Raw genomic sequence first — 27,014 nt, forward strand, 5'->3', positions numbered from 1 at the left:
ACATGTGCATACGTGCCGCTGTGGGTTGCGTTCTTTTCATGTTGCAAATGGGCCTCCGGAACGGATCCTGTTTGCAACCAAAGGTACCACTGTATATGCTTTGCGCACTGAAAGTCCCAGGTTCTATTCCTGTCATATATTTATAGAGTTTGAAGGGACGGTGAGTTTTATCTAGTCCAACCCCCTGCAAAGCAGGAATCTTCTGCCCAACATGGGGCTCAAACCCACAGCCCTGAGATTAAGAATCTTGTGCTTTACCAATTGCACTAACCAGTCTGGTAGGGCTGGGAAAGTTGCCATGTCTGAAATCCTGGAGAGGTACTGACAGTCAAGGTAAACAATCCTGAGCTGGATGGATTGTTGGCCTGACAAGGTAGAAGGTAGTTGTTTGTATGCTGAGAATTGACCATCTTCAGGCTATCTTCAGTCATATAATTTTAAGTCTATATTATTTATGTCCAGTCAGTGCAAGACTAGGCAGAAAAACACAACCTGCCCTTAGGCCACTGCAAGTTGTTGTTTATTGAATTTGTATATCACTTTTCATCTAAAGATCCCAGGGCGGTTGTGGTGTGGGGAGAGAAATTCCTACCAGCTACCACTTCCTTAAGAGGTGATTGGCTTTTTGGCTTAAATTGCCTGCTGATTCCTAATTCCCATTGCTTTTTGGAGCCTGTGGTCACATAGCTAACCTTCAGGGCTTTGTCTGACTTCTCCCTCTTACCCTCAAATGCATCCTCTCTGCCTGTCTGGGGATGAGAATTCTGCTGCTGCATGTGTAGTTCAATGCAAAACTGAAATGGAAGTTTATGGCTGACACTATTTGGGTGGGGAGCAGAAAATGCGGCTCCACAGTTTTAAAACAACGGCACACAGCTGTGCTCCGTATCTCTGCAGCTGCCATTTGATTGTTTGAATGTGTGAAGCCCAATCACTTTCTCACTTAATTCAAACACAAGCGAAAGAAGGCTTGTGGCAACTTATAGCATCTATAAGACTAGCAGATTTACAGTGGCATAATACATCTGTCAGCTATACAAAGGGGGGGGGGGTTAATTCATTGGATTGTGCTCATGCAAACTGGCTGTGTCATAAGCTTTCCTAGTCTAAACTTCACTTCTTCAGATGCAAATAACAAGCAACTGCTGTGTATTTGCTGTATACATCATTCCTTTGACTGCATTTACTGGTTTCTTAACCAGTGCCTGCTTCTCTGATAATAGGAGTGGTGCCTGCAACAAAAGTCAGTCTTCAAGGTGCTAGTAGAATCTTGCATGCATGTGCATTTGTCTTTTCTGAGGCAAATCTCACTGAGTTCAATTCGACTTGCTCCCAGAGAAGCTTGTATGGGATTTCAGTCAGTTACCCCCAGGGAAATTGTTTTCTCTCCCAGGTTGTCTCCCCTTGTTAAGTAGCAGGTTGGTATGATTGGGCAACAAGATCCAAGGCAGGATACATCTCACCTTTTCAGTCATCAAGAAGAGCTTGCAAATTTCCCACAGGCACCTGGTCAGCCGCTATTGAGAAGAGGATACTGAATTAGATGGGCAATTGGCCTGGTGCTGCAAGCTGTCTACTCTTAGCAGCAGTGGCACTTAGGCAGAGGTCTCTGCCATTACCAGCTACCTGATCCTTCTAACTGGAAGCTCCAGGATTAACCTTGAAACATTTGTCATGCAAAGCATTTGGTCCGCCACTGATCTATGGTCCCTCTTCCACCAGTGGAAGAGATGCAAATTCACAGCTGGATTCTAAGGCAGATGCAAATTGCACTTCTCCAGCTGCACCCACAGTGCAGATGAAAGCACATCAGATGGAGCCATCCCAATGTGCATTATCCAATATGGAACAATGCCCATTTATCTTTCCGTATATCTATCCCCATTTGTTTTCACCAAGTAGACTATGGTAATTTTATTAACCCATGAACTCAAATCTAGGCCTTGCTCTTCTCTTCCTGCTCCTCCTCGTTTACCAGGTCTGTATATTTATAAAAGATTAAGGGACCAAAGAACCAAACAGATTCTGCCAAGAGAATAAAGCATGTTCATATTTTATTCCTATCACAGAATTTTGAGGCACTTTCTAATGCAAATATGCTGCTCTAAGTGCTTGGAAGATTCTGGCATAAGTCGTTGTCTTCTTGTGGGCTGTTTTGCATTCTTCACAAACGAACCAGGGAATGACTATACTTCTGTCATTATCCGTACATTACCAGTCTCCTCTAAGCCCTGTTTGGTGAAGGCACTTTCTCCTCTTAGCCTGCACCTCATTAGTCATTCTCCATGCCCACAGGTTTCCATGACAGCAGGCAAAGGAACAAAGCAGAATCGAATATGTTCTGCCGTTAGAAAAATGCCAACCTTTATGTTGACTCTGAACTTCCGTCTTTCATTGATATTTCAGGGTGATCTTCTGGCTTGACAAAAATAGAGACCTGTATATTGTTTCTTCATACGTTACAGGAGAAGCGAATGGACGATTGAACAAATGGACACATCAGACCGTGTTTTTATTTTGCCTTTGCTGAGCAACGTTGTATTCTGACGCAAGGGTGAAATTACTGACGATCGCCATGGCTGGAGTCTCAGGAAGCAGCTTTACACCTTGTGAACTGTCTAGTAGGAAGTTATGTTTCAAAATAATACAAAGCACAGCCTTCCCATAGAAAGTGAGGGAAGAATAGCTTATTTTGGAGATCTTGTGGAACACCGACAATGGTATTTATTCGTTCTCTCTCTCTCTCTCTCTCTCTCTCTCTCTCTCGGAGCCATTGACGCAAAGCAGAGGTCTCCATTAAATAAGAAGAGCTCTTTTGGTGTTGCTGACAAAATGATGAGAGGGATATCAAATCCCTCATGTGAACAGCCCCCCCCCCCCAATGCTGCTGTAGCTAGCAGATACACATGATGGCCTGGTTCACCCACCACATTATTTTAACTATGGTTTATTAAACTATGGTTTAATGTGAAGAAACTGCAGGTGCTTTGTTCCTTCTCTTGCAGCGCTGCTAGAAAACTAGACATAATCCAGCTGGTCATGTTGCCTGAACCCAGGCTTGTGACTTCTCTCCCCTCCACTCCCCAATCATGAATGCCAATTCAAGAACAAACCTTCTTTGGAGAGAAGATGGGTCATGTGCCTGGGTTTGGACGATATGACAAGCTAAACCGTGGCAGCACAGCAGCAGTAGAGGAGAAGCCAAGTGCTTGCAGTTTCAGCAGCGTGCACCCACTGCTTGCTCCCATTAAGCCAATTTACTTTAATTGTGGCTTAATGTGATGTCTGAACCAGGTGATGAGGAAATCGAGAACTGTGTGATGTGCTCCCTTCTCCCACCCCAAAGACTTGGACATGCATTCTATCATAAGAACAACATTTTAGCATGCACATAGATTCAGACTCATACTTTAAAATTAACAAGAAGCAAATTGAAAATGGGGGTTTGTGTGTGTTAAATTTCTCTTTTCCCCCCTCCCCTGAGTCCCAGATAATTGGCACAGGCAATTTTATTTTCCCCCTCTTTCTTCTCTTTCTAGAATACGCAATTTTCTTGTCCGAAGAACTGCAATCTCACTCTTACTTTGATGGATCCATTTCAATTTGTTTTACTTTGAACGAGAGACTGGCAAAAGCATGCCACCATGCCAAAGGGAGATGTTGGGGACTTCCTAGATTTATGGCTAGTTTTCATAGCTATTTGAGATTTGGGCAGTTGAAGGAGGCCAAATTCACAAACCAGTGAGAAGTCCAGGAAGCCCTAAACTCCTTTTTTTTTGGCATAAGTCAAATGATGGCAGACCTGTGATCTCATATCTTAAGTGTTATGTACTGAAGTTCTCACCCTGGGCCAGCAGGGGGATACTGTAGATAGTTATGCAAATAAGGGATCGAAAGTGACGTTCAGTGATTGGATAGTTTTAGAAAATTGTTACAGTTACATTGTACTGGAGCTCTATATAAGCAGGCTGGCGGAACCCTTCAGTTCTGTTCTGTTCTGGCCTGTGAATAAACAAGAGCTGTTTGAAGAATCGCTGTGTCGTCTGATATGTTCACCCACAACTTAACATTAAGCCTGTGGTTTTACATTCTCATATGAAGTCAGGGGAAATGTGCACCTGTAAAATTCACCCAAAGGGTAAGTTATGCTTATGGTGCTTATCTAACTAACATAGTTAAGAACGTACGATGCTGTCACTTTTGAAGCAGAGGGGAACGCTCTGACAGGGGCAACTGCAGACGTCTGTTGGAAATGCACCCAGAATATCAGGATGACAGATTCTGGACTTCTGCTCCCAACAACCCACAAAACAAGGGTGTTCCAGCCCACAGTTTTACAGTTCTGAAAAAGAGGGAAAGCTAAAAAGGCGTATTGACATAGTTCCACTAAAAATATCTGCCGCAGTCCTACTTTTGCTTAATCATTCCTCTGCTGTCAGCGAGTTCAGGCTTCCATCATCCATTTTTACTTTAAACACATGGACTTTGTTTCCAAGTCATGAATAAGCATCTGCACATTTTAACACACCAAATGTTAATCTGTAGTTATTTATAGGGAACTATGCACAGCCCTTTAAAAAAACAACACAACAACACAAGAAGCTGGAAGCTTTCCTTTGACATAATACGGAAGAAACAGATGGAAGGGTTTTTTTGCGGGGGGGGGGGGTTCCAAGGGCAGCATTATGCTAAAACTGCAGAACAGGCTCTCCCGAGAATTTAGATAATAGCGGCAAGGAAAGAAGTGATGCATGAAGTTATATGATGCTTCTGGAAGCTACAAGCAGGGCCCATCATTATTAACATTTGCATTCCATCCTTCCTCCGAAGAACTCAAGGTGACCCATTAAAGGGCTGGCCCATTTTCCCTCTCACAGCATACCCACAGAGAGAGGTTAAGCAGAGAAATAGTGACTGGATCAAGGTTACTCTACAAGCTTCATACTGAAAGCAGATTTGGACCCAGATCTCCCTGATCCAGGAGCCACTACCCACACTGCCTCTCTAGGAACGAGATCATAATTATTCCTCTTTTCCACATTTACGAACACAAGACTGAAAGTGATTTGCCCAAGGCATCGATTGAAATAATAACAGAGAAATAATAACTTGAGCTTTGCGTTCCATGATTTACATCCAACACTCTTTGCACTGGAACATGCCAGCTTTCAAATCAATTTTGCTTCCCCGTCCCCACAAGGTTGTAAAAAGTTCTGTGGACTGGACCAAGAGGGAGAGAAAAGTAAATGGGTAATGGCAACAGCGGTGAGGAAGAGGTGGGTGAACTAAGAGAAGGGGCCTCACTGAGAACATTTTGCCACCTCTGTTCCAGGCAATTAATTGATCATTATTCCACAGAGGGCTCTGACAATTACTATTCTACAACCTTTCCTTCCTCTCTGCTTCCAGAGATTGGGGGGGGGGGCAAGGGAAAGGAAAAGTTCCATTATTCAAGTGCAAGTCCTCGTGCTAACAGCATGACTTTTTGGGATGCAACCCATTATATAGTCCCACGTTAGTTCTATCTTAGTTGTGAAAAATGTTTTTTTTTTTTGGGGGGGGGAGGATGTGGCGTATTAACATTCTCATTATAACTCACTACACTGACAAATCAATTAAGCCTGCCAGGGCCAGATTTAGGTTTGATGAGGTCCTAAGCTACTGAATGTAATGGGGTCCTTCAGCTGTCCTTTGTCAACAACAAATTGTCACTGTTTTTTGTGTTGAATATATGGTAATTTATGGACCTAATAGGTATCTAAAGCCATTTGCACATAACAAGATATGTATTTTATCAAAGTAATTGTTGAACTGAAATACAATTAAGAAGAAGTATATTAATAGTGAAATGGGGGGGGGGCTTCCAAGAGAGTGGGGCCCTAAGCTACAGCTTGTTTAGCTTATAGGTAAATCCAGCACTGAAGCCTGCTTTCAGAGCAATCCGAAAATGAGAATCCATCAACACTTCAACATTTTTGCAAAATGGTTGTTATTAATCCAAGAAAAATGACCACATTCAAAATAAATGTTTTTGGTTGGTTCATTATTATTATTATTTTACAAAATTACACTGAATTGGTCAAAAACTGACCCAAAGTCATATAAATATATCCTTCAAGTGTTCTAGTATCCGTTCCTTGGAAGTGAAAGGCAGGTAGCTAAAAATTGCCGTAAAAACAAACATTCAATCAGGACAGCCAATAAAGTTTACTATCATGCTCATATAAAATAGAATACATGTTTGCGCTATTATGGCTGACCTTCATTTTGACTATTGCATAGACAGCCCCCTTCAGGAGGGTTTGAGGTGGGAGGGGTTCATTGTTAAATAAAATCCAGGAGCAGGCAGATTTTTGCATATACCATTGGTATGGAGCCTCGTTTTCTGTTTATGTAGGTTCTAGTTAGAAGGCAGGCTTGCTCATATATTCTTCCATTGTCTGCAACAAAGAACAATTAAGCTATTAACTCAGTTATTAAAATTACGCATAGACGATAATGTGACAGCAAGGAAATTGGTTCAGTACCAAGAGGTGCTTTGTAAATGATGAACATCTAGAGCACTGCAGCTAATTTGCGAAGCTAATTGGAGATCATTAACAGAATTTGTATTAAAACTTGCATAAGTAGACTAATTCCCCTCTCCAGCTTAGTTTCCTAGCCAGGTGGGCTGTCCATCAAGCCAAGGGTTCAAAAATCACAGGGAGGTATATTTGGCCTAGTTAAGTGTCGCTCGCTCCGTTTACAATAGTCTAACCTAGTTCCATTTTTTTTCAGCTGCTTGTACTAAATTCCTAAGTCATTTTTTCCTATATAATAAAAAACATCCAAAACTCCATGCATGTGTGAGATATCTATCTATCTATATGGGAGGAGATATATATAAATAAATGCTAAAACCCTAAAGCAGGAGTCCCCAAACTAAGGTCCGCAGGCTGGATAAGGCCCAAGGGACCTGTTTATCCGGCCCGCGGCAACCTCCGCCGCCGCTGCCGCCCACTCTTACCGGTGCTGCGCTGTGCGGCTTCCCACTTCCGGGTCAGAGGAGCACTGGAAATAGCTTGTGCGCATGCGCAAGTGTTATTTGTGCATGCACAAGCATTATTTCCGGTGCACATCCGGGTCAGAGGAGGCCCGTGCGCACAAGCTATTTCCGGTGCTCCTCTGACCCGGAAGTGCGCCGGAAATAGCATGTGCACATGGATATGGGCACGCACTCCCCCGCCCTCCGCGTGATCGGCACTGGAGACACCAGCCCGAGGCGCGGTAAGTTTGCTGATCCCTGCCCTAAAGTGTGTCTGAGACCCATTTTACTGTCCTATGTGCTACATTTACTTTGATTCCCACCACACAGGGCTGAATCGCACAGAAGACATTTCCCCCATGAGGCATCCTGACTTTCTTTGGATACATGCCCTCAGGGATAAATGTGACACACTATTCACAGAGTCATAGATACGGTTCCCACCAGCTCCTGGTATCATGTTGGCTAAGGGTTCAAAGATATCCAAGTCCAAGAGACGGGCATTTTGCCCAGCCAAAATGATCAAACAGATGCAGCAACCAGCCTAAGGAAAGCTTACACAATTCGGGACTTTTGTATGAAAGTATCCATTGTTTTTTCCCTCCCTGTCTGAGCAAAACACCAGAACTCATGGAGGTCCAATGAATATGACAGCTGGCAGAAAGTACAGTCAAACCTTGGTTGTCGAACGTAATCCGTTCCTGAAACTTCCGAAACATTTGACAACCGAGGATCAAAGGGCAGTCAGCAAAGTCAATAGAGAAAAAAGAAAAAAACTCCCCGGAAGCCATTCAGCTTCCAAAAATCATTCGAAAACCGGAACAGTTATTTCTGGGTTTTCGGCGTCCAGGAGCTGAAACGTACGGTAACAGAGGCCTTCAGGAACCGAGGTTTGACTGCACTTCTTCACCCAGAACATACCTATGCTATGGAATTTGCTCCCAACTAGAAGAAGTGATGAGGGACACGGGTGTTGCTGTGGGTTAAACCACAGAGCCTAGGACTTGCCGATCAGAAGGTCGGCGGTTCAAATCCCTGCCACGGGGTGAGCTCCCGTTGCTCGGTCCCTGCTCCTGCCAACCTAGCAGTTCGAAAGCACATCAAGTAGATGCAGTAGATACTATTTATCTATGCAAGTAGATAAATAGGTACCGCTCCGGAAGGTAAACGTCGTTTCCATGCGCTGCTCTGGTTTAAGTGGCTTAGTCATGCTGGCCACATGACCCGGAAGCTGTACGCTGGCTCCCTCAGCCAATAAAGCGAGATGAGCGCCGCAACCCAGAGTCGGTCATGACTGGACCTAATGGTCAGGAGGAAGTGATGACCTTTAGAGGAAGTGATGACCACCAACTTGGATGGCTTTTTTTAGAAGGATTAGACAAACTCATGGTGGATAAGGGCTATCAGTGGCTACAAAGGTAGCTGGATATGCTCTACTGCTGCCAGAGGAAGTTTGCTTCTGAATACCAGTTACTGAAAACCACAGAAGGGGTGAGTGTTGTGGCACTCAGGTTTCGCTGGCAGGCCTTACACAGGCATCTGGTAGGCCACTGTGTGAACAGGATACTGGACTAGATGGCCCACTGGCCTGATCCCACAGGTGGTTCTTACGTTTTTATGTCCCAGGATCACACATTTAGATCCCTTTTTACTTCCATCCACACAAAATGCATTGCCTGGGAAGGCTAGCCACTCTGATGGGCAGGAACTTTAGTGTATGAACAGGTCCTTAGGAATTTGTAATATGTTTTGGATTGTGCTCTCTCTGTTTGCACAGCCAGCAGTTGCAATTACCACAGCTAGCTTATTCCAGTGATATTCACTCTAGGGCACGTAAGTGAAGCATTGAATACTGCTGGCTTATTGTCCATAACCAGCTTGACCAGAGCAAAGGTGCCAAAAACATCTCCCTTAGCATTTATTTATTCATGGCACTTTCATGTCCACCATATCTGACTGTTTAAAGAGGGAGCAACATTCCCACAAGGCTTTTGAATAACAGGCCCTATTCCATGCATAGGCAAACCCGGCCCTCCAGATGTTTTGGGACTACAACTCCCATCATCCCTAGCTAACAGGACCAGTGGTCAGGGATGGTGGGAATTGCAAACTGGAGGGCTGAGTTTGCCTATGCCTCCCCTATTCTATTTCAAAGGGGGATTTACCGCAAGGTCTGTTTTTGGCCCAAAACTGGGGTTACCGCAGACAGCTCTGCTGGTTTTGAAGCTAGCAGGCAGACCATTTATGCTTCCGCTTTGCTGCGCAAAATAAATCAATAAAAATAGCCAAGCACTTTTTAGACACTAAAAGGGCTGAAATGAACATTCCATCAAGGATTCAGCAAACGGTGTGAGTAACGGTGTAGGTCACTTTTCCTATAAGAAAAACAACCAACACAAAGAGCTTCTGAGTAGTTCGAGCCAGGGTTTATAGAATGCCAAATGCGGGTGGGAAATCACACAGCAACAGTCATCTATTTGCCCACCAGTCTGCTATTTATAATTTGCAAGAGTTAAGCTACTACTTACACCAGAAAACCAAAAGACATTTACTTAGGAATAAGTCCACTGAACTCCATGAGATTTCTCAGTGAACATGGATAAAATAGGCTGTAAAACACGCACCTCCTAATGCTCTTTGACTTTTGACTTAGACAGCAGAACATTTATTAGCAAATAAAATCAAGCACATTATTGGAAGATTTGCGTCATTTCTACCTGCACCGGGGGGGAGGGAGGGAAATTAAGTTTACGCTGTATGAATGAATATTTACAGTGAAGATTGTTTAAATTGGTTTTCACCAACCTAGTTTCTTCCAGGTGTTAGACTACATTGTGCATCATCCTTAACCATTGGTCACACTGTCTGGGGCAGATGGGAGTGGGGGAATCCAACAACTTCTGGAGGAACCAGGTTAGGAAAGGCTGTTTTAAGGATATTTTATTTTAGGGGGGGGGGGTTGTTTGTTTGTATCTTTGTACATTTTTGTGGTCTGCCTTATTCCATTCACCTGGCATTTGTAGACTTCATTTGGTTGTGACCTACAGCCCAAACAATAAAACTTGAGCCAAACTGGGCATCAAGAGTAAAAATAAAATGACAAGAGAGTAGAGAGACCTGGATTTAGCTTCTCTCATACCTCTCTTACCTCTTCTTACCTCTTGTAACATATCAGCATCTTCTATAGCTTTCACTGCAGATTTTTTGGAAGTCTCTTGAATTTCCCCTCCCATCAGAAACTCATCAAGAATAAAGTACGCCTTTTCAAAATTGAAAATAATATCCAGTTCACACACCTGGTAAGGATTACAGAGAGAAATATTCAGGCACACTTATTATGGCATTGAGTGTGGTTATATGCACAGCCTCATCAAAAACCTGTTCTGTGTGTGCACCCTGGTGGCAGGCAGAGAACAATGGAAACACAGGACTGAAAGCATTAAGGAGGTTTCAACATGATAATATTTCAAAGGTGAGGAAGCATGCCATGATCATTTTACTTCCTTAACCACCAAGTTATCTTTTCAGTTGCACACACGTGCACCAAGTTACCTCTGACCTTTCACTCAGGGCTTGCATTTTCCTTCAATCAGTTTTGTCCTATAGGTATAGGGTTAAATCAGGGTTTCCCAAACTTGGGTCCTCCAGCTGTTGTTGGACTACAACTCCCATCATCCCTAGCTGGCAGGACCAGTGGTCAGGGACGATGGGAACTGTAATCCAAAACAGCTCAAGACCCAAGTTTGGGAAACCCTGGGTTAGACCAAAACAACGCCATACCTATATATCAAACTGACTTCATCATACATCAGGCATTCCCCTTTCTCCACACCATGCAGAACAGCAATGGTAACCAGAAGGCTGGCATTTGGAGCCCAGCCAGGGTTGGCTGTGGGCAGGATTCTTGCATTGCTGGGGGTTTGACTAGATCACCCTTAGGATCCCTTCCGTCTCTGCCATACTATGAGGCAGGGTTAGGGTTAGGGTTAGGGAACCCTAATCAGGCACCTCAGACATTGCAATGCTCCAGAAATGCCTGGTGCATTTATTCAGTTAGATTTCCCAGAACGGCTGACCCCACTGATGGCCCAAACTGATTTTTAAACTCCTCTGCCACTCACTAAGTGACTTCTATCCCACATCCCCTCCATGGTACTCAAAGTGGCATACAGTGGTACCTTGGTTGTCGAACTTAATCTGTTCCAGAAGTCCCTTCGTCTCCCGGAACCATTCAAAAACCAAGGCGCGGCTTCCAATTGGCTGCAGGAGGCTTTCTGCACTCAATCAAAAGCCGCAGAAGCCACGTCAGATGTTCAGCTTCTGAAAAACGTTCGCAAACTGGAAGACTCACTTCCGGTGTTGCGGCACTCGGGAGCCGATTTGTTCGGGAGCCAAGCTGTTCACCAACCAAGGTACCACTGTACATGGTTTGCCCTCGCTTTCCAACTCATATACCTGTGGGCTGAGAGACAGTGACTGGCTCAAAATCACCTCATGAGCTGAGTTGGGGTTTGAACCCTAGTCTCCCAGGTCCTGGTCTTGCATTTTAACCGCTACACCACAGAGGCTCTTTAAGTACTGGGTGAGGAGAAGCTATTGCAGGGGAAGACAGCCAAATTATTGTAGACGGGCATGGACGATACCATGCAAAAGCAGTTGTGGGGTGTCATAGTCATCATGTACTAAACATAGTGCGCTCTGTGCACGAAAGCCAGAATTAATTTTTACTCCAAAACTCACTGTTGTGCATGTGTACCTGATTGTTTTTTTAAGTGTCATATTTATTAGCGCTCACCATTTTTTCTGTGACACATTTGTCTTTCTTGGCGATTTCCAAGTTGTTTTAGCATTTCCGCTAATCATGTCTTCCTTCCAATTAAAAACAGCTTCACCCAGCCCCAGATGTCTCAACGTGAACTTTGCTCAGTTGCCCATTTATCTCCATTTATGCTCCCCGCTGTTTTTGCTCTCTCCTCCTGCTCTGACTTTTATAAAGGCTTAGCCTTATTTGTACGTGGAGGACCAGAGAGGAAAATAATCAGCCTACAGACAGGCAATGGGGGGGGGGGCAAACAGCCCTGGAGGTGGCTTTGCAGTACCAGAAAGCTGGAGTGGAATGTTTCTCAGCTGTTGGTGGATTTTATTGCTGCAAAAGAAGCGGTCTGTGGAATGAAAGACCTTCCTAATTAACAGGAGCCTCTCGCTATTTATGCATTAAATTATTGTGTGGATTTCTCTCCCACGTTTCTCAATGAAACGGAAAAGTGAGTTCCAATATAAAGGCACAATGAAATTGTAGAAAGCTCCAATGCAGCCCTACATTAAAAGCCCTGCAGTAGTCAATGCTCTAGAGATTACCAGAGCACAGATAACTGTGACCAGGTTGTCTCTGTCCAAGAAAAACAGCAGGTTGAGAATCACTGGGCTTCCTATGCTTCAGACTTACCGTATTTTTCGCCCTATAGGACGCACTTTTTCCCCTCCAAAAATGAAGGGGAAATGTGTGTGCGTCCTATGGGGCGAATGCAGGCTTTCGCTGAAGCCTGGAGAGCGAGAGGGGTCGGTGCGCACCGACCCCTCTCGCTCTCCAGGCTTCAGGAGAGCCCCACCGCCAGCCCCATAAGCTCGGGGGACAGCAGGGAGGTGCAGCGCGCCATCCTGCTGTCTCCCGACGTGGTTTGGAGGCTTACGGCGGGGAGAAGCGTGCTTCCTATGGGCCGGTGTGTCCTATAGGGCGAAAAATACGGTAATCTTTTAGGGAAGGCAAAGAGGACCTGTGGCCCTCCAGAGGTTGTGGTGGTTGTTTTCATAGCAAAGTTTCCCCCCCAAATAACTCTTTTCAGTTGAAACAGAGTATCTTTACAGAAAATGGCCCAAACCTGTTATTCTAAAAACAAAACACAAACAAACCTTGCAGGGAATTTAGAGTCATTTCTGTGGACAGAAGAAACAACAGACAACACTCAACAAATATCTGACAAGGAAAACAAGTGGAGGCAGGTGTTTCTGGGGGAAGCCTAGTAAACTTACATTGCCAAAATATCTATCCAGTAGCTCTACATAACGATGGACAACTTCTAGGGTCAAGAGTTCGTTATCCTGCTCTTCAACTGCACAGCAGAAATATAAACTAGCGTACCTGAAATTTAAAAATATGAAAATATATTGAGACCTATCAGCATTAATATTCACGCTCTTTACATGGTCAGTTACCCTGAAATATTTCCCCCCCCGGTTGCTTTTTCACATAATGAGTCAATTTATCTCAAAAGCAAGGAGAATAGCCCTTAATTAATTAGGCCTTTCATATAAATCCATCTGACTTCCTTGCCAGCACTAATGAAAATGACAGGATGAACATCATTTCAGATATGCAAACGTGGGCAGTTTTTGGTGCAATAATCAGAAGTAATGATAATGGAATCGGAAATAAAAGCTTGCTTTTTATCACATAAATCTCTCACAGCTCTGCATCCGATGCTATTATAATTGTGTTCCTTTTCATTAAGCTTTCATACAGGCCAGGTATTATATCTTCTCCTTTTCTCAAAGGCACAGGTGGAAGGGAGTAATGGTCACTGTGCATAAAGATGCTGGGGTGCGACTTGCCCACACAGCCTCATGACTGTTCTCACCAGTGCTTTTTTTTCCTGGGGGGGGGAACCCCTAAACATTTTGTGAATCAAAGTTTGGCCTCATTGAGGGGCAGTATTTCAATATGAGTAGGGAAATGAGAGTATCCCTAAACATTTTTTTTGGGGGGGAAGCTCTGGTCCTCACACATCTTTTCTGTGACCTTAAGCTTGGATATAGACAACAGCTGTTGAAAGAACTGAAGGCTGTGTCACAGAAAAGCATTTCCCCCTTGTGACAAGCACTGACGTATATATTTTCTATCCCATTACAGGAGGGAAGGGGAACATTTTTCAATCCAAGGGCCACATTGCGTCATGGGGGTGGGCCTTCTGAGGGCCACATGTCAGTGGTGGGTGTGGCAAAAGTAGGATAGGCCGGACAACACCACTCTCTGTTTTCCATTCTGCAAGCAAGAGTGATCACGGTTCAAGGACACATTCCAGCCAGGCAAAATAGCTAGGGGAAGGTACCCAGCAGGGTCAGTGAGGGATGCAGCCTGGGCCACGTCCAGCTAGAGGGCTGATTTGGCCCTGGGGCCTGTTGCATTACACAATATGGACACAAAACTTGTATACGTTTTTGTAGTGCTTCATACTGAGGACCAAACTCCAAATTATATTAAATATGTCCTTTTCCTTGTGGGTCTGGTTTTCCCTTTCAAAATAGCATATGGATGAGGGGTGTTCATGGATCAAGTGCATTTAACTTGTCTTTTTCTGCACAATCACCCTGACAAATTCCACCATGGCCATCAGACTGCTGGAGAATAAACACCAGAGAATAAACAGCAGTTTCATCCCACCCCAACCCCCAGATTAGAAAGGAAAACACAAGCAACACAGGGGAAAAACTGTGTTTACCAAAAACCTGTTAATTTGGCCCTAACATATGAAGGGGATTGATCTGTTTTATAGCCACAAGCAACAATGGCCTTATCATATCGCCTTCAAGGTTTCGCCAAGCTATGATCTTCCAAACGTTCTTTCACACACAATGTTCAGAAAGGGAGCTTCAAAAAGTTTGAACATTTCTGTACTTTCCTTTAAAACTGGGACAGCCTCCAGCATTCAGAAATACCCAGTGGAACAATACAGAGGAAGATCAATGCACTGGCATCCCATGAAAATCATTGCGAGTCCAGCACTTAATGGCAACTCTTGATGCCCATTCATTTAAAAGGCACTTCAGTAGATTTTATTATCTCAGGGAGGTGCTCTCCATGTTCATTCCTCATCTCAAATGCTGGCTCCAATTAAGTGATGTAAAACAGGAGTAGGGGACCCGAAGCCCAGGTGCAAAATGTGGCCTTTTTAAAAATCTGGCCCTTGGGACTCTCTCCATATCATGCTCCCTCCCTGGGTCATCCTGCCAGAGGATGTCAATGCACCTCCTCTAGCCAAATTAGTTGGCTCCAGCTTCAATTTCTTGTTTAATGCTTCATTCCCTTGATGCATCTGCCACCCCCACTATCTTGAATAATGCTCCTTAAAATTAGAACTATAACTGGGATGCAGCCCTCCAGACCTCTTTCTCTGGCCCTTGGGACTCTTCTCTCCCAAACCACATGCCTCCCCAGCCCTACTTTGCACCCTCAAGTGTTTCTGCATGGCTGGAATGTGTCCTTGAAATCCCGATTGTGCCTTTTGCTTGCCTGGGTGCAGGACAGAGGTGTGTGAGAGTTTGCATAGAAACTAGCCTAACATATTTACATTTATTGCTCCACTATCAACTTCTGCCTCTGGTCCCATCCATTGGCATGCAGCCCCCAGAAGGTTGCCCAGAATGGACAGTGGCTTCTGAGCTGAAAAATATCCCCACCCCAGTGTAAAACCTTAATCATTTGATATAAACAAGCATGCCATGTTTCTTGTGACAGGAATTAGTGGAATTCACTGGGCACAGGCTTCCTTCAAGAGATCATGCCTGCTGCCTTTTTTCTTTTTCTTTCCTACTAGTGGTAAGTACTACAGACATTTTGAATGATGTTCCTCTTGTTTGTCAGTTCACTCCACCAACGCAAACTAGATTGATTTTGTTTTGTTGTTACTTTGTGCTGCTTCACAACATGCTTTGTGTAAAAAGCCGACTTGTAAAACTACTCACACCTTTTGTAAACAAGCTTGAGGTCTTTCCAGTCAACAAAACTGCTCATTTTCTGGTTGCGAGACAAAATAATCTGCACAATTTCTCGGGTGATCTTTTTCTTCTCTTTTTCAGGCAGTGTAATAAACCATTTCTGGAGTCTTAATTTCCCTTGCCGGCTGAAGAGCAGTATAAACTGCATCTAGAGTAAAGAAAACCATTTGGGGTAATATTGAGACAAAGACCAACACAACTTGCATTAACGAAACTGCATTTGAGTGAAAATATCTGCCCTGTTATCAAGGAAAACACTTAAAGTTCAGGAAATGATGAATAATAATGGTTTCAAGAGAACCTAGGGTTGCCCTGGGCTGGTTCAGGTGTAATGTTAAATCATAGCAGAGATTGCGTACTTTAACCAAACGCAACTAGCTGTCTTCCTGAACTTTTAAACAAGCAATTGTCATGTGTTGTGCAAGTTCAGCTACATTTGGTTGCTTCCAGTCAGGGCCATGTCAGTAGTCCTTCAAAAGATCTTCAGCTTATCGTTTTCCCATGTAACCAACTGTGCTGTTTTTTTATACAGGCTGTAGGTGAAGATCCTGCAATGGCCTTATTTATCAGGTTCATGCCTGCAGTAACCAAACACCACTATAAAAGAACAGAAAAACAGTGCATACCTGTGACTGCTGAACACACCTATCTGGGTAAACCCAAATACCCCCAATGCAAACACTGCAATTATCAAAAGATGACGTCAGATTTTGAACAGGATTGTTCAGAATACACCCCAGTCAGAGTGGGGTGGGCCACCTAAAGTTGCAGGATTTGAGATTTCATTGAATGCATTTTATTTAATATACATTTAGCACTATGGACGATGCCACTTTCTTCTCCAAGAGCAACATATCTTGCATGACTTCCCAAGTCATGACCCATCATAATTATGTACAAAAAAACAGCAAATATTTTGTATCTGTTAATCCCTTTTCTGCTTGCAAAAAGATCTGTGTGTTATACATTGGGATTGTCCACTTACCAAAACACTTTGGAGTTAAGTTGATTGTGACTGGCTCAAGGTCATGCAATAGGTTTCATGGGTAAGCAGAGACACTGGCTGTTACATGACATTAACCAGGAATGGGAACCTGTGGCCCTCAGTCAGACTGCAACTTCCATTTGCCCTCACCAACACGGTCAATGGCAACGATGGGAGTTGTTGTCCAACAACAACAACAACAACAACTGGAGGATCATAGGTGCCCCATCCCTAATGTAGATTTTATTCCAAAGATGGGAAACTTTTCCAACCTGGCAGGCTGGATCCTTATCTCCACAAGCTCCGTGGGCCACCCATCAATCACCAAATGTCCTTATGACGGCAGGTGACAACAAACCTTTTGAAATGTGTTTCCATGCAGTTTATATTGAAGTGAAGGCTGTAAGTTTACCTGCCTCCCACTCTGTATCACATACAACGCCAGGGACAAGACAAATAGGTGTGGTTTATGGAAATAACCCAATTGGGCCAAATTTGAACCCCTGCCACGGGCCAGAGGCTGGGCACTGCTGCTCTAGTCTAATGATGACAAAGGTCACAATCTGCTCCAAGATGAACAAAGCACATGACTTGAAATTGTCTCAGCTTTTCAGGTAGACAGAATTACTGTATTTACATATAACAGGAAGTCCATCTGAAGAGGGTGCACCCACTTCCTGCTTCCTGATCTACTGCAGATACCCATAAATCCCTGTCTATCTTCCGCTCAGTCCCGAGTTCAAAGACACCAGTAGCATAGCCCTCAAGAGTTCTTGGCAGTCTTCAGCTTGTATTGTGCTCTAGGCCACAGTCTTCCTGGGCTGCCGAGCAAAAGTTTCTGTTGATTTAAAGAACTGAGTCACTTTGGGTTCAGTGACATCTCATCCGTTCGACAATATTTCTCAGCCTGAGGCGATCGATGCGTGGTCCAAGAGGAAAGGTTCAAAGCAGCGAACAAGAGAACACAGTGTGCTTTCCTGTTCCCTCTCCTAGCGTGCATCACAGTGACATAATTAAAAGGGAGATACAAGTGGCTTAATTAAGTAACAGTCGTCAAAATTAATTTGGGCTCCTGGCTCTCAGTCAGATTGCTCATCCAGTTACACGGGATACTTCACCTTGCGTCTCTGAAACAGAAGTACCGCTATCTGCTTGCAATATGCTGTGTATATGGAAGGTGGGTGGTGAGAGGAGGAAGAGAGCATAAGAGACACTTGTTGCCATGGGAGACACACAGCAGCTACTTATAGTAAAGCCACCAGGGCAGCAAAAAATTCAAGGTTTTTGTTGTTGCTGTTAACGCTATTTTTTTCTCCAGATCATTTCACTTTATTAGTACAAGCAGCACATCAGCAAGCTCTAAAGGCAGGACTAGAATTTTGTTATCCCTGCTACGCGACAAGTTATTTTTATATTTTTCCAGCCCCACATTCAGCAGCGTAAGATTTTCATAAGCATTCCATCTGCTGGGGGAAGTGGCCAGCCTTAGAATGATCGCCAACATTCTGACTTTGTACGTTGAAGTGAAAGAGTCAATAGCTATGGAAACCCTCCTAGAGCATAGGGTCAAGATCAGCTGACATGGCAAGAGAAAGAGAAGGAGGCCTGAATAGGTCAGTGGAACGGCGACAAGGGCAGCAAGAACCAGTGCACTTATCCTCAAAATCCCCCTTGCATATTAATTTAAGAAACTGTATTAGTGCCTGAAGAGGGCTTGGAAACCATGTGTTGTAACGAGAATGCACTACGGTGAGCCTCTCCTGGGAGGGGAAGAGAACGAAAGATTCCATCTGGGATTTGTAACAAGCATCAGTTTTCCATTATGTCCAAACAAAGGAAACTTCGATTTTCACAGGCAACAGTTGTTAACAAGCCAGGATATCACTCCAGGAGCAAACTGTGGTTTCCTGGTTTCCTGCTTAAACACAGGCTTTCCTACTTAGACACAGCAAAGAAGCATTTCAGTTAAACACATTTTAAACTTTGTATGAGAACTTGTGTTGGCCAAAACAGAACTCCACTGCGCCATCTGGTGTCACAGTGTTATAATGTATACACAACACATATAAAAAGCCTTTTCTTTACCAATCTACTGAGTCCATAGTTTGCGCAAACCACGGTTTCCTGCATTTCTTTGTAGTTTTTGTGCTTTTGTCCAAACTGCAAGTGGAAGTCTCAGCTCTTCTCCCCCTTGTATGTAAAAAAAAAATGGGAACAGGAAAGTCTGAAGCTCACCACAGCATGTTCTTATAACAACAACATCAGAGTTGGTCTTTATGTCTGAATGAAGCTTAAATCAGGACAACACACACCAAAGCAGGGGCTTAAGGAAATAGCAAGAAGGGAGTGAAGAGGCAAAGGAAACTGGCATACCTATATCAGAGAGATATAGGTTTGCTAGGCTCACAGCTTTGAAGAACCCTGATCTACAGGAGTGTGCTCACATCAGCGCCTTAGAGCACAGTGGAGATATGTGTGTTTTTAGTGTGTTTCACAGTTTCCCCTTCCCAGCTGCTCAAATCAGTGCAACTTCGCTAGTGTCGGATTAGTTTTCGTTAGTGTTGACAGCGGGGATTGTCTGACCTTACACACAACTGTTCACATCTTAGCTAGAGATGCATTTGGAACAGCTTATAAGGACCCCAATCAGCATGAAGCCAGATTGAGAAGCAACATATCAGATAGTCTTTTATATCAAAGTGCTAGATACATATGCAGCATTGTGAACATGGATTTAAAACCCAGCGCTAGAAACACAGTGAGTACAAAATAAATCCTTCAAAACAACTAGTTCCTGAAATTCATTCTGATTGCGCAGATAAAATATAACAGATAGAGTTCTACAGGATGTGTTGTTAGTGTGTGGAAACAGTTAAGATCCAAGGATCCCCAGCCATGCACCTTCAGATGGTAGAGGCACCAGGCACCATTTTAGCTCCTGGGTATCTTCACTTGTTAACAAGTGGCCAATAGCCAGGTGCAAAATGCTCCTGGCGCCTGGCAAATTTTGATCGCTGCTTGGGGCGTAATCTTCTGCACCCCCTCCATGAAAGGTTCTAGGTGTAAATGTATGTAAAATAAGCCATATTTCTTAAAGGCCTCCACTGTGCCTCCATTTCCCAACAGAGACACAACCTTGGGTGAGCACCTGGAACCCTCTGGATTCCTGCCACTGCGTCACATATATCATATTTGCTTTTTTAAAAAGCTCTTGTCTACCTGCGGAGTCTGACCTTCCTCTCCTACCCAACCCACCTTCACTGGCTGATCTGGTGCATAACTCGGGCCTCCTCAAAAAGGGCCAGGCTCAGTAACGGAATAATTTTTTTATTAGATAATGTTTCCATGACAGAGTGAAGGACAAGCAATGGAGAAGAGCACAACATTCCCGTGGAAACTGGGTACATGCAAGGGGAATCAACAGCTGGGATATAGCAAGGCATGTGGCTTGCTTCCAGGGAAGGTCATACTAAATGCTGCAAAACCCTTGAGAAAAGCAAAGAAGGCATTTGGCTGGCAGCAAAACCTCACACTGGGCCCAGGGACGAGGGGGGACTGTATGTTGTCTGCAGCGACAGGAAGACAGAAGTTAGCAAAGCAAAATCAAGAACAACAGGCAAATGAACATATGCTTTGATATATTAGAGGGGTTTTAAAATAAAAGAGTTGTATTGATCCAAGGACACAGTAAATTCAGATAATAAATTGTTCCTGATAACAGAGGATCAGATCATTGCAACTACATTATATACAGACTGCCATTGCTATATCACACTACCTAGCAGCAACTGTTTTATTCAACAGGGTTAAGCTGTCCTTCCATCTCTCCCGCTGCCACACATACACCTTTCCCCCCCTATTACGGTATGTTCCTGTTCTGTTATCTCTCCTGCAGAGATTGCATGTACCCTGGAGCTAAAGGGCCATGTCTTTTTGTCAATCTAAATTTATTTGAATAATCAAAGGGCAGGCAGCTGGTATGTAAAAGAGCAAACAACTACCTAATATAAAGCTGTGAATTATCAAGCAGGCAGACCAGAAGGGTTTTCTCCAGCCTTTCTCTAAATGAAATTTATATTAAGACAAATCTCCACGTTTTGTACCACTGACTACCTGGTGCTGTGAGCAAACAGGAAGAAGAGGAGGCCTGATTTTTCTCCCCTCCTTGGCTGACTAAGGTCTGAGGATGGAGCCTGACACAAAAAGACACAACACTTGTGCTACACAGTGTTTCCTCAAACTTGGGTCCCCAGCTGTTGTTGGACTACAACTTTCATCATCCATAGCTGGCAAGACCAGTGGTCAGGGATGATGGGAGTTGTAGTCCAACAACAGCTGGGGATCCAAGTTTGAGAAACACTGGAAAAACAGAGGTGGGCAACCAAAATGACCGTGAGGCTGGAACTCCTTGTGAGGAAAGGTTTGGAGATTTTTTTTTGGGGGGGGGAGTATTAGTTTAGGGGTGGGGGAAATGAGAGTAAGAGCAACTATGAATGACATGTATACATTATGAACAGTATGGAGAAAATTAAACTATAGACTGCTCCCACATGATGCAGGGATGGCTCTAAAGACCAAAGAATAAGGATACCTGTGGCTATCTGTGGCCACAATAACTATGTTCTGCTTCCACTCTCATAGGCAGCATGCCTCTGAATATCATAATTTCTTGTCATGGGACAATGGGGGAGTGCTTGTGAGCTTCCCACAGGTCAGCCACTGTGAGAACAGGATGCTGGACTAGATAGGTCATTGGTCTGATCCTGCAAGGTTCTTCTGATGTTCTTATAACCGTGAGGATATAAACATTGCTTAACCAACAACCTGATCCTATGCATGCTTCCTTGGCACCAAGTTCCCAATAAGTTCAATGGTTCTCACTCTCAAGTGGAAATACAGTGGTACCTCTGGTTGCAGATGGGGTCCATTCCGGAGGTCCGGTCAGATCCCAAGGTTGCCGCAACCTGAAGGTCTATCACTTCTGTGCATGCACGCATGGCAAAACCCGGTAAAATACTTCCGGGTTTGCTGCACGTGCATCCCGAAGTTTACGTAACCAGAGGGTTATGTAAAGGGAAGTTTGACTGTAAATCTCTTGCTACATCTTTCCAGAAAATGTCTGGGATTGCTTTAGTCTCCCCTGAGGCTTGCCTTTCCAAAAACAGTCAATGCTCTATAAGGCAACATGCGCATTTTGATTTATTTTACTTTAATAAAAGTTTACGTGTCTGTAAAATTTCAACGTCCACATTAGAACAAAACCTTTATTAGGATGAGCTAAGTGTCACAAAATAGCCTGCAAGCTTTGGGGTTCGCCAAAACTTTTCATCAGGCTAGATCAGGGGTGGGGAAGTTTTCTTTGACCTACCTCATATGCCAACCTTGACAGGAGGACAGGACAACCCACCTGTCAACCACTTGGCATTGTTATGAGGTCACCTGAGAGGGATTGCCCCACCCACCTGTCAAAATCCCTTGTGAGAGATTCCCAAGCATCTGTCAGCCAGCTGGCTGCCAGGCGCATGGGAACCACAGTGCAGGAGGCCCCATGCCTGGCACTTTGGGAAGTGCTGAGCATAGGGCTGGCAAAGTGCTTCATTCTCCCCTCCCTGTCACTCCCATCTTGTCACTCCTTCTTAAAATCTACTCAGATGCAGACATGGATAGCTTGACTAAAACCAACCACCTTTTTCTCACTCCTAACCTTTGCATTCTGTCAACACATAGCCAGATCAAGAGTTCTATTAAAAAACACACAAACCCACCCAAAACTTGAAAGCTTTCACACTATTTTGGTGACATTTTGGTTGCCCTAATATAGTAGTAGTAATAATAATAATAATAATAATAATAATAATAATAATAATAATAATAATAATAATTTATTATTTATACCCCACCCATCTGGCTGGGTTTCCTCAGACACTCTGGGCGGCTTCCAACAAAAGATTAAAAATACATTAAAACATCAGTCATTAAAAACTCCCCTAAACAGGGCACCCTTCAGATGTCTTCTAAACATCAGATAGTTGTTTATTTCTTTGACATCTGATGGGAGGGCGTTCCACAGGGTAGGCGCCACTGCCGAGAAGGCCCTCTGCCTGGTTCCCTGTAACTTCACTTCTCACAGTGAGGGAACTGCCAGAAGGCCCTTGGCGCTGGACCTCAGTGTCCGGGTTGAACAATGGGGGTGGAGACGCTCCTTCAGGTATACTGAAGGTATATAGACTTTGTGAGTCTTCCCTACAGACCAACATGATCACCTTTCTTCTTCTATATGTTTGTAAAGTTTCACACAGTTGTTTGGAAGCTTTCAATCTGAGTTATCAATAGTTTCAAGTGGGTGGGGGGTTTTTGAAAATGTTTTGTTTTGATGTTTTATGCAACAACCAGTGATCAGCAAAGTCTTAGGAAACTTTCTTACAAGTTCACTTTCCTGAAAGCATTGTGCTACGTTGCCCAGAGATAAGCAGATGAAATGAGAAATCCATGTGTTTGAACTGGACCTGAAAGGCCTGGGTTCAAATATTAGCTTAGGTATGGAGTCGCTCAAGAAATATGTGCTTCTCGGAGGAGAGTACACATTTACGACAGCAAAACACAAAGGCTGCTGTTTTTGACAAAAGCCCCATGCAGTGCTTTTTTTCTTTAAAAAAGTGTTTAGGGGTACTCTTATTTTGACTCAAGAAAAATCACCATTTTATAGTTCAAATCGAGGGAAATAATGACAGTAAATGGACAAAAGTACAAAGATTCACAAAATGTTTAGGGTATGTGTCCCCCTGCGTCCCCCCAGAAAAAAAAGCACTGGCCCCATGCCCTCTCTATGACACTGATTGATTGATTGATTGATTGCATTGCATTTATACCCCCTTGCCCCACCCCTAATGAGCTCAAGGAGGCACACATGGCTCACCCTTCTGCAGTTATTTCCCACAACAGCCCTGTGAGGTAAGCAAGGCTGAGAGGCTGTGACCGGCCCAAGGTCACCCAGTGAGCTTCATAATTAAGTGGGGATTTGAACCCTGGTCTTCCAGGTCCTAGGGACACGGGTGGGCTGTGGGTTAAACCACAGAGCCTAGGACTTGCCGATCAGAAGGTCGGCGGTTCAAATCCCCGCGACGGGGTGAGCTCCCATTGCTCGGTCCCTGCTCCTGCCCACCTAGCAGTTCGAAAGCATGTCAAAGTGCAAGTAGATAAATAGGTACCGCTCCGGCAGGCAGGTAAACGGCCTTTCCGTGCGCTGCTCTGGTTCACCAGAAGCGGCTTAGTCATGCTGGCCACATGACCTGGAAGCTGTACGTGAGCTCCCTCGGCCTATAAAGCGAGATGAGCACCGCAACCCCAGAGTCGGCCACTACTGGACTTAATGGTCAGGGGTCCCTTTACCTTTACCTCCCAGGTCCTAGTCTGGCAGTCTAATCACTCTGCCACACTAGCTCTCCATGCCATAAAACACATCATAAAATGTAGTCCATGTCCCGATTTCATCACACAATGCTTTGCCCCACATCTTTGGCAGCTACTTAAGGAAGGGGAACATTTAGAACACAACTAATGGGATAAGGAGCTGACGCAGGGTTGATGCATGGTTGAATGCTGCTGTATTCTGGCTGGCTGGTAGCATTCCATGATTTCAGACTGGGGGCATTCCCAGTCAGACCAGGAGATGGGACCTGGGGCCTTCTATACGCACAGCAGGTGTTCTACGACTGAAGAGAAGTGCATGGATTAAATCTCTTGGAAAGCCATCACCAGGCTGCTGATTTAGAAAAGCAAATAAGTTGGCTCCACCCAGCCTCCCATTGATTTGGTATTTTAGATAAAACTACTCACATTACCATTAATTGAAGGGCCTGTTTGAACTACACAAAGCAAAGTCAATATGAAAAGGGAGAGGGAGAGAGGCAAGTGAAACCACATGCAAATCGAGGGTCAAAATCCACCTGACAATAAGCCTCCAAAGGAAATGTACTACACATACCAGTGAAGTAGATAGGCCAAGGGGTCACCCATTAAGAATGGAACCAGGAGGAACCTGATTTCAGCTCAGGAATGTCGTCAGGCACCCTAAACTCTTGGCCACCTCATTCGTTGCTCAACAGATTAGCTCTTTTACTTGCTCTTTTATTTGAGCAGTATTAATGCATTGGCCCAGTTCTGCCCGCCAACCTTCGCAGACAAAATGGATTTTAGTTTTAGCGGATAACTAAACCACATCTGCTCAGAAGTCAGACCCCGGTAAGTGGGGTTAGGGTTGCATCTGGAATCAGAGGATCGCCACAGAGGTCCAAACTTTGAAGGATCCCCTCTGCGGGTTAAATGCAGGCCACAGCACACCACAAGCAGAAGCTCAGAGTGAATGAGGAGCCACCACACTAAGGTGCATGCAAATCAGACAGGTGTAGGTGTCTCAAGCCAATGAGACATGGCGCACAGCACCACTGTCAGAAAACTCTTGGAGGTTGTGAGGCATTTCTAGCTAGAAGAAGGTTCCTTTCTGACCTGTGCTGATTTCCCAAACCCAGATAGTGAAATAAGACCTTCCCAATTAACCCCACTCCCGACCAGGGAAGTTTTATTGCAATAAATTCCTGTATCTTTATATAGCAGTTTCTAGCGTCCCAAAGTACAAAGAGGATAAAATAACCCACCCAAACCTTAGCTGGAGAGGGGGAGAAACCCTTTGCTAACTTTTTTTCTAACATAGGTGTAGCATTCCCCTACTCTTCATACCTGCATGATAGACAGAAACCTGTCAGGTACAGCTTTCACCATGCCTGTACAGTGGTACCTTGGGTTACATACGCTTCAGGTTACAGATGCTTCAGGTTACAGACTCCACTAACCCAGAAATAGTACCTCAGGTTAAGAACTATGCTTCAGGATGAGAACAGAGCAGCGGCAGCAGGAGACTCCATTAGCTAAAGTGGTACTTCAGGTTAAGAACAGTTTCAGATTAAGAACGGACCTCTGGAACGAATTAAGTTCTTAACCCGAGGTACCACTGTACATTCAAAGCTGAAGGGGGGACTGCCCCTGATGGAAACCTGCCTATCACACCTGCCTAAACCTGCCTAAAAGCTGGCAGCCCTCTCCTGATATACCCCTTGCACAACTTCCAAGTGGCACTTGATTGTTTTAGTTCTTTGTTGACAGTGCTCCAGGTGATTTATTTAAGGGACACGGGTGGCGCTGTGGGTTAAACCCCAGAGCCTAGGACTTGCTGATCAGAAAGTCGGCAGTTTGAATCCCCGCAACAGGGTGAGCTCCCTGTTCGACCGTTCCTCGGTCCCTGCTCCTGCCAACCTAGCAGTTCGAAAGCACATCAAAGTGCAAGTAGATAAATAGGTACCGCTCTGGCGGGAAGGTAAACGGCGTTTCCATGCACTGCTCTGGTTTGCCAGAAGTGGCTTAGTCATGCTGGCCACATCACCTGGAAGCTGTACGCCAGCTCCCTCGGCCAATAAAGCGAGATGAGCGCCGCAACCCCAGAGTTGGTCACGACTGGACCTAATGGTCAGGGGTCCCTTTACCTTTACCTTGTGTTGACCACTGCTCCAGCAAAGTTTGTTCCCAACATCCCTCCGTTGAATTGAGTGGAAGGGAATGGGGGCTGGGCTTGAACACAGAAACTGGGTGCGGTGGTCCCGGTTCCTGCAGCACTTGGCTCTTATCTCCCCGCCCCCTTGACCCTGAACCAGCAACAGGTGGAGGAAGATATGCGCCACCCAACTCCTGCCCTCTCCTCTCTTGCAATGTCAGAAAGGGAGAGAGTGCGCGTTCAATACCAGCGCAAGGAAAAAACGCGGAAAGGGGGGGGGTCGATTAACTCTATAATAGCCGGTTCAAGCCCAGAAAGAGAGAAAAGCCCCCTGGGCAACCGACCGACCCATCAACTCCTGGAAACTTTGCGTCCTGTTGCCGTTTCCTTGCAAAAAAAGGAGCAGGAAAAGCCCAGCAGATGTTCTGTGCGCTTTTCAAGGGCGAGCCTTGCCCGACCTGCCTCTCTCCTGCGCGGAGGCTGCTTTACCTGGCGCCAGCAGGTAGTTCCTCCTCCCGGCTCCCCGGAGCCTCGGAGCTGTGTCAGCCCAACCAACCCCGCGCTCCCCCTCGGGGGTACTCACCATGGCTGCCAGAGAGGCGCTCCCCACCCCGGGTGGCTCCAAGCCCCGTGCCCTGTGCGGGTCTTCCCCCCTCCCCCCCGCAGGCACAGGTGAACTCCCAGCCGCT

General features: G+C 44.8%; 1 protein-coding gene across 2 annotated transcripts; it reads right to left on the minus strand.

Annotated features, from left to right (window-relative positions):
* Window positions 1–5,970: 5,970 nt before the first annotated feature.
* Window positions 5,971–27,014, minus strand: AP1S3 (adaptor related protein complex 1 subunit sigma 3). 2 transcript variants are annotated; one of them, XM_053390026.1, is made up of 5 exons: window positions 26,909–27,014; window positions 15,766–15,944; window positions 13,055–13,163; window positions 10,183–10,320; window positions 5,971–6,440 (listed from the first exon to the last, which is right to left on the minus strand). In XM_053390026.1, exons 1-5 carry the CDS (start codon window positions 26,909–26,911, stop codon window positions 6,405–6,407), a joined length of 465 nt encoding a protein of 154 aa, XP_053246001.1. In that variant the 5' UTR covers window positions 26,912–27,014; the 3' UTR covers window positions 5,971–6,404. The 2 variants fall into 2 exon arrangements, with proteins under 2 accessions (XP_053246001.1, XP_053246002.1); XM_053390027.1 differs by lacking the exon at window positions 26,909–27,014 and adding an exon at window positions 26,324–26,416.

This window comes from Podarcis raffonei, chromosome 5, assembly GCF_027172205.1.
Source record: "Podarcis raffonei isolate rPodRaf1 chromosome 5, rPodRaf1.pri, whole genome shotgun sequence".
Lineage (NCBI taxonomy): Eukaryota > Metazoa > Chordata > Lepidosauria > Squamata > Lacertidae > Podarcis > Podarcis raffonei.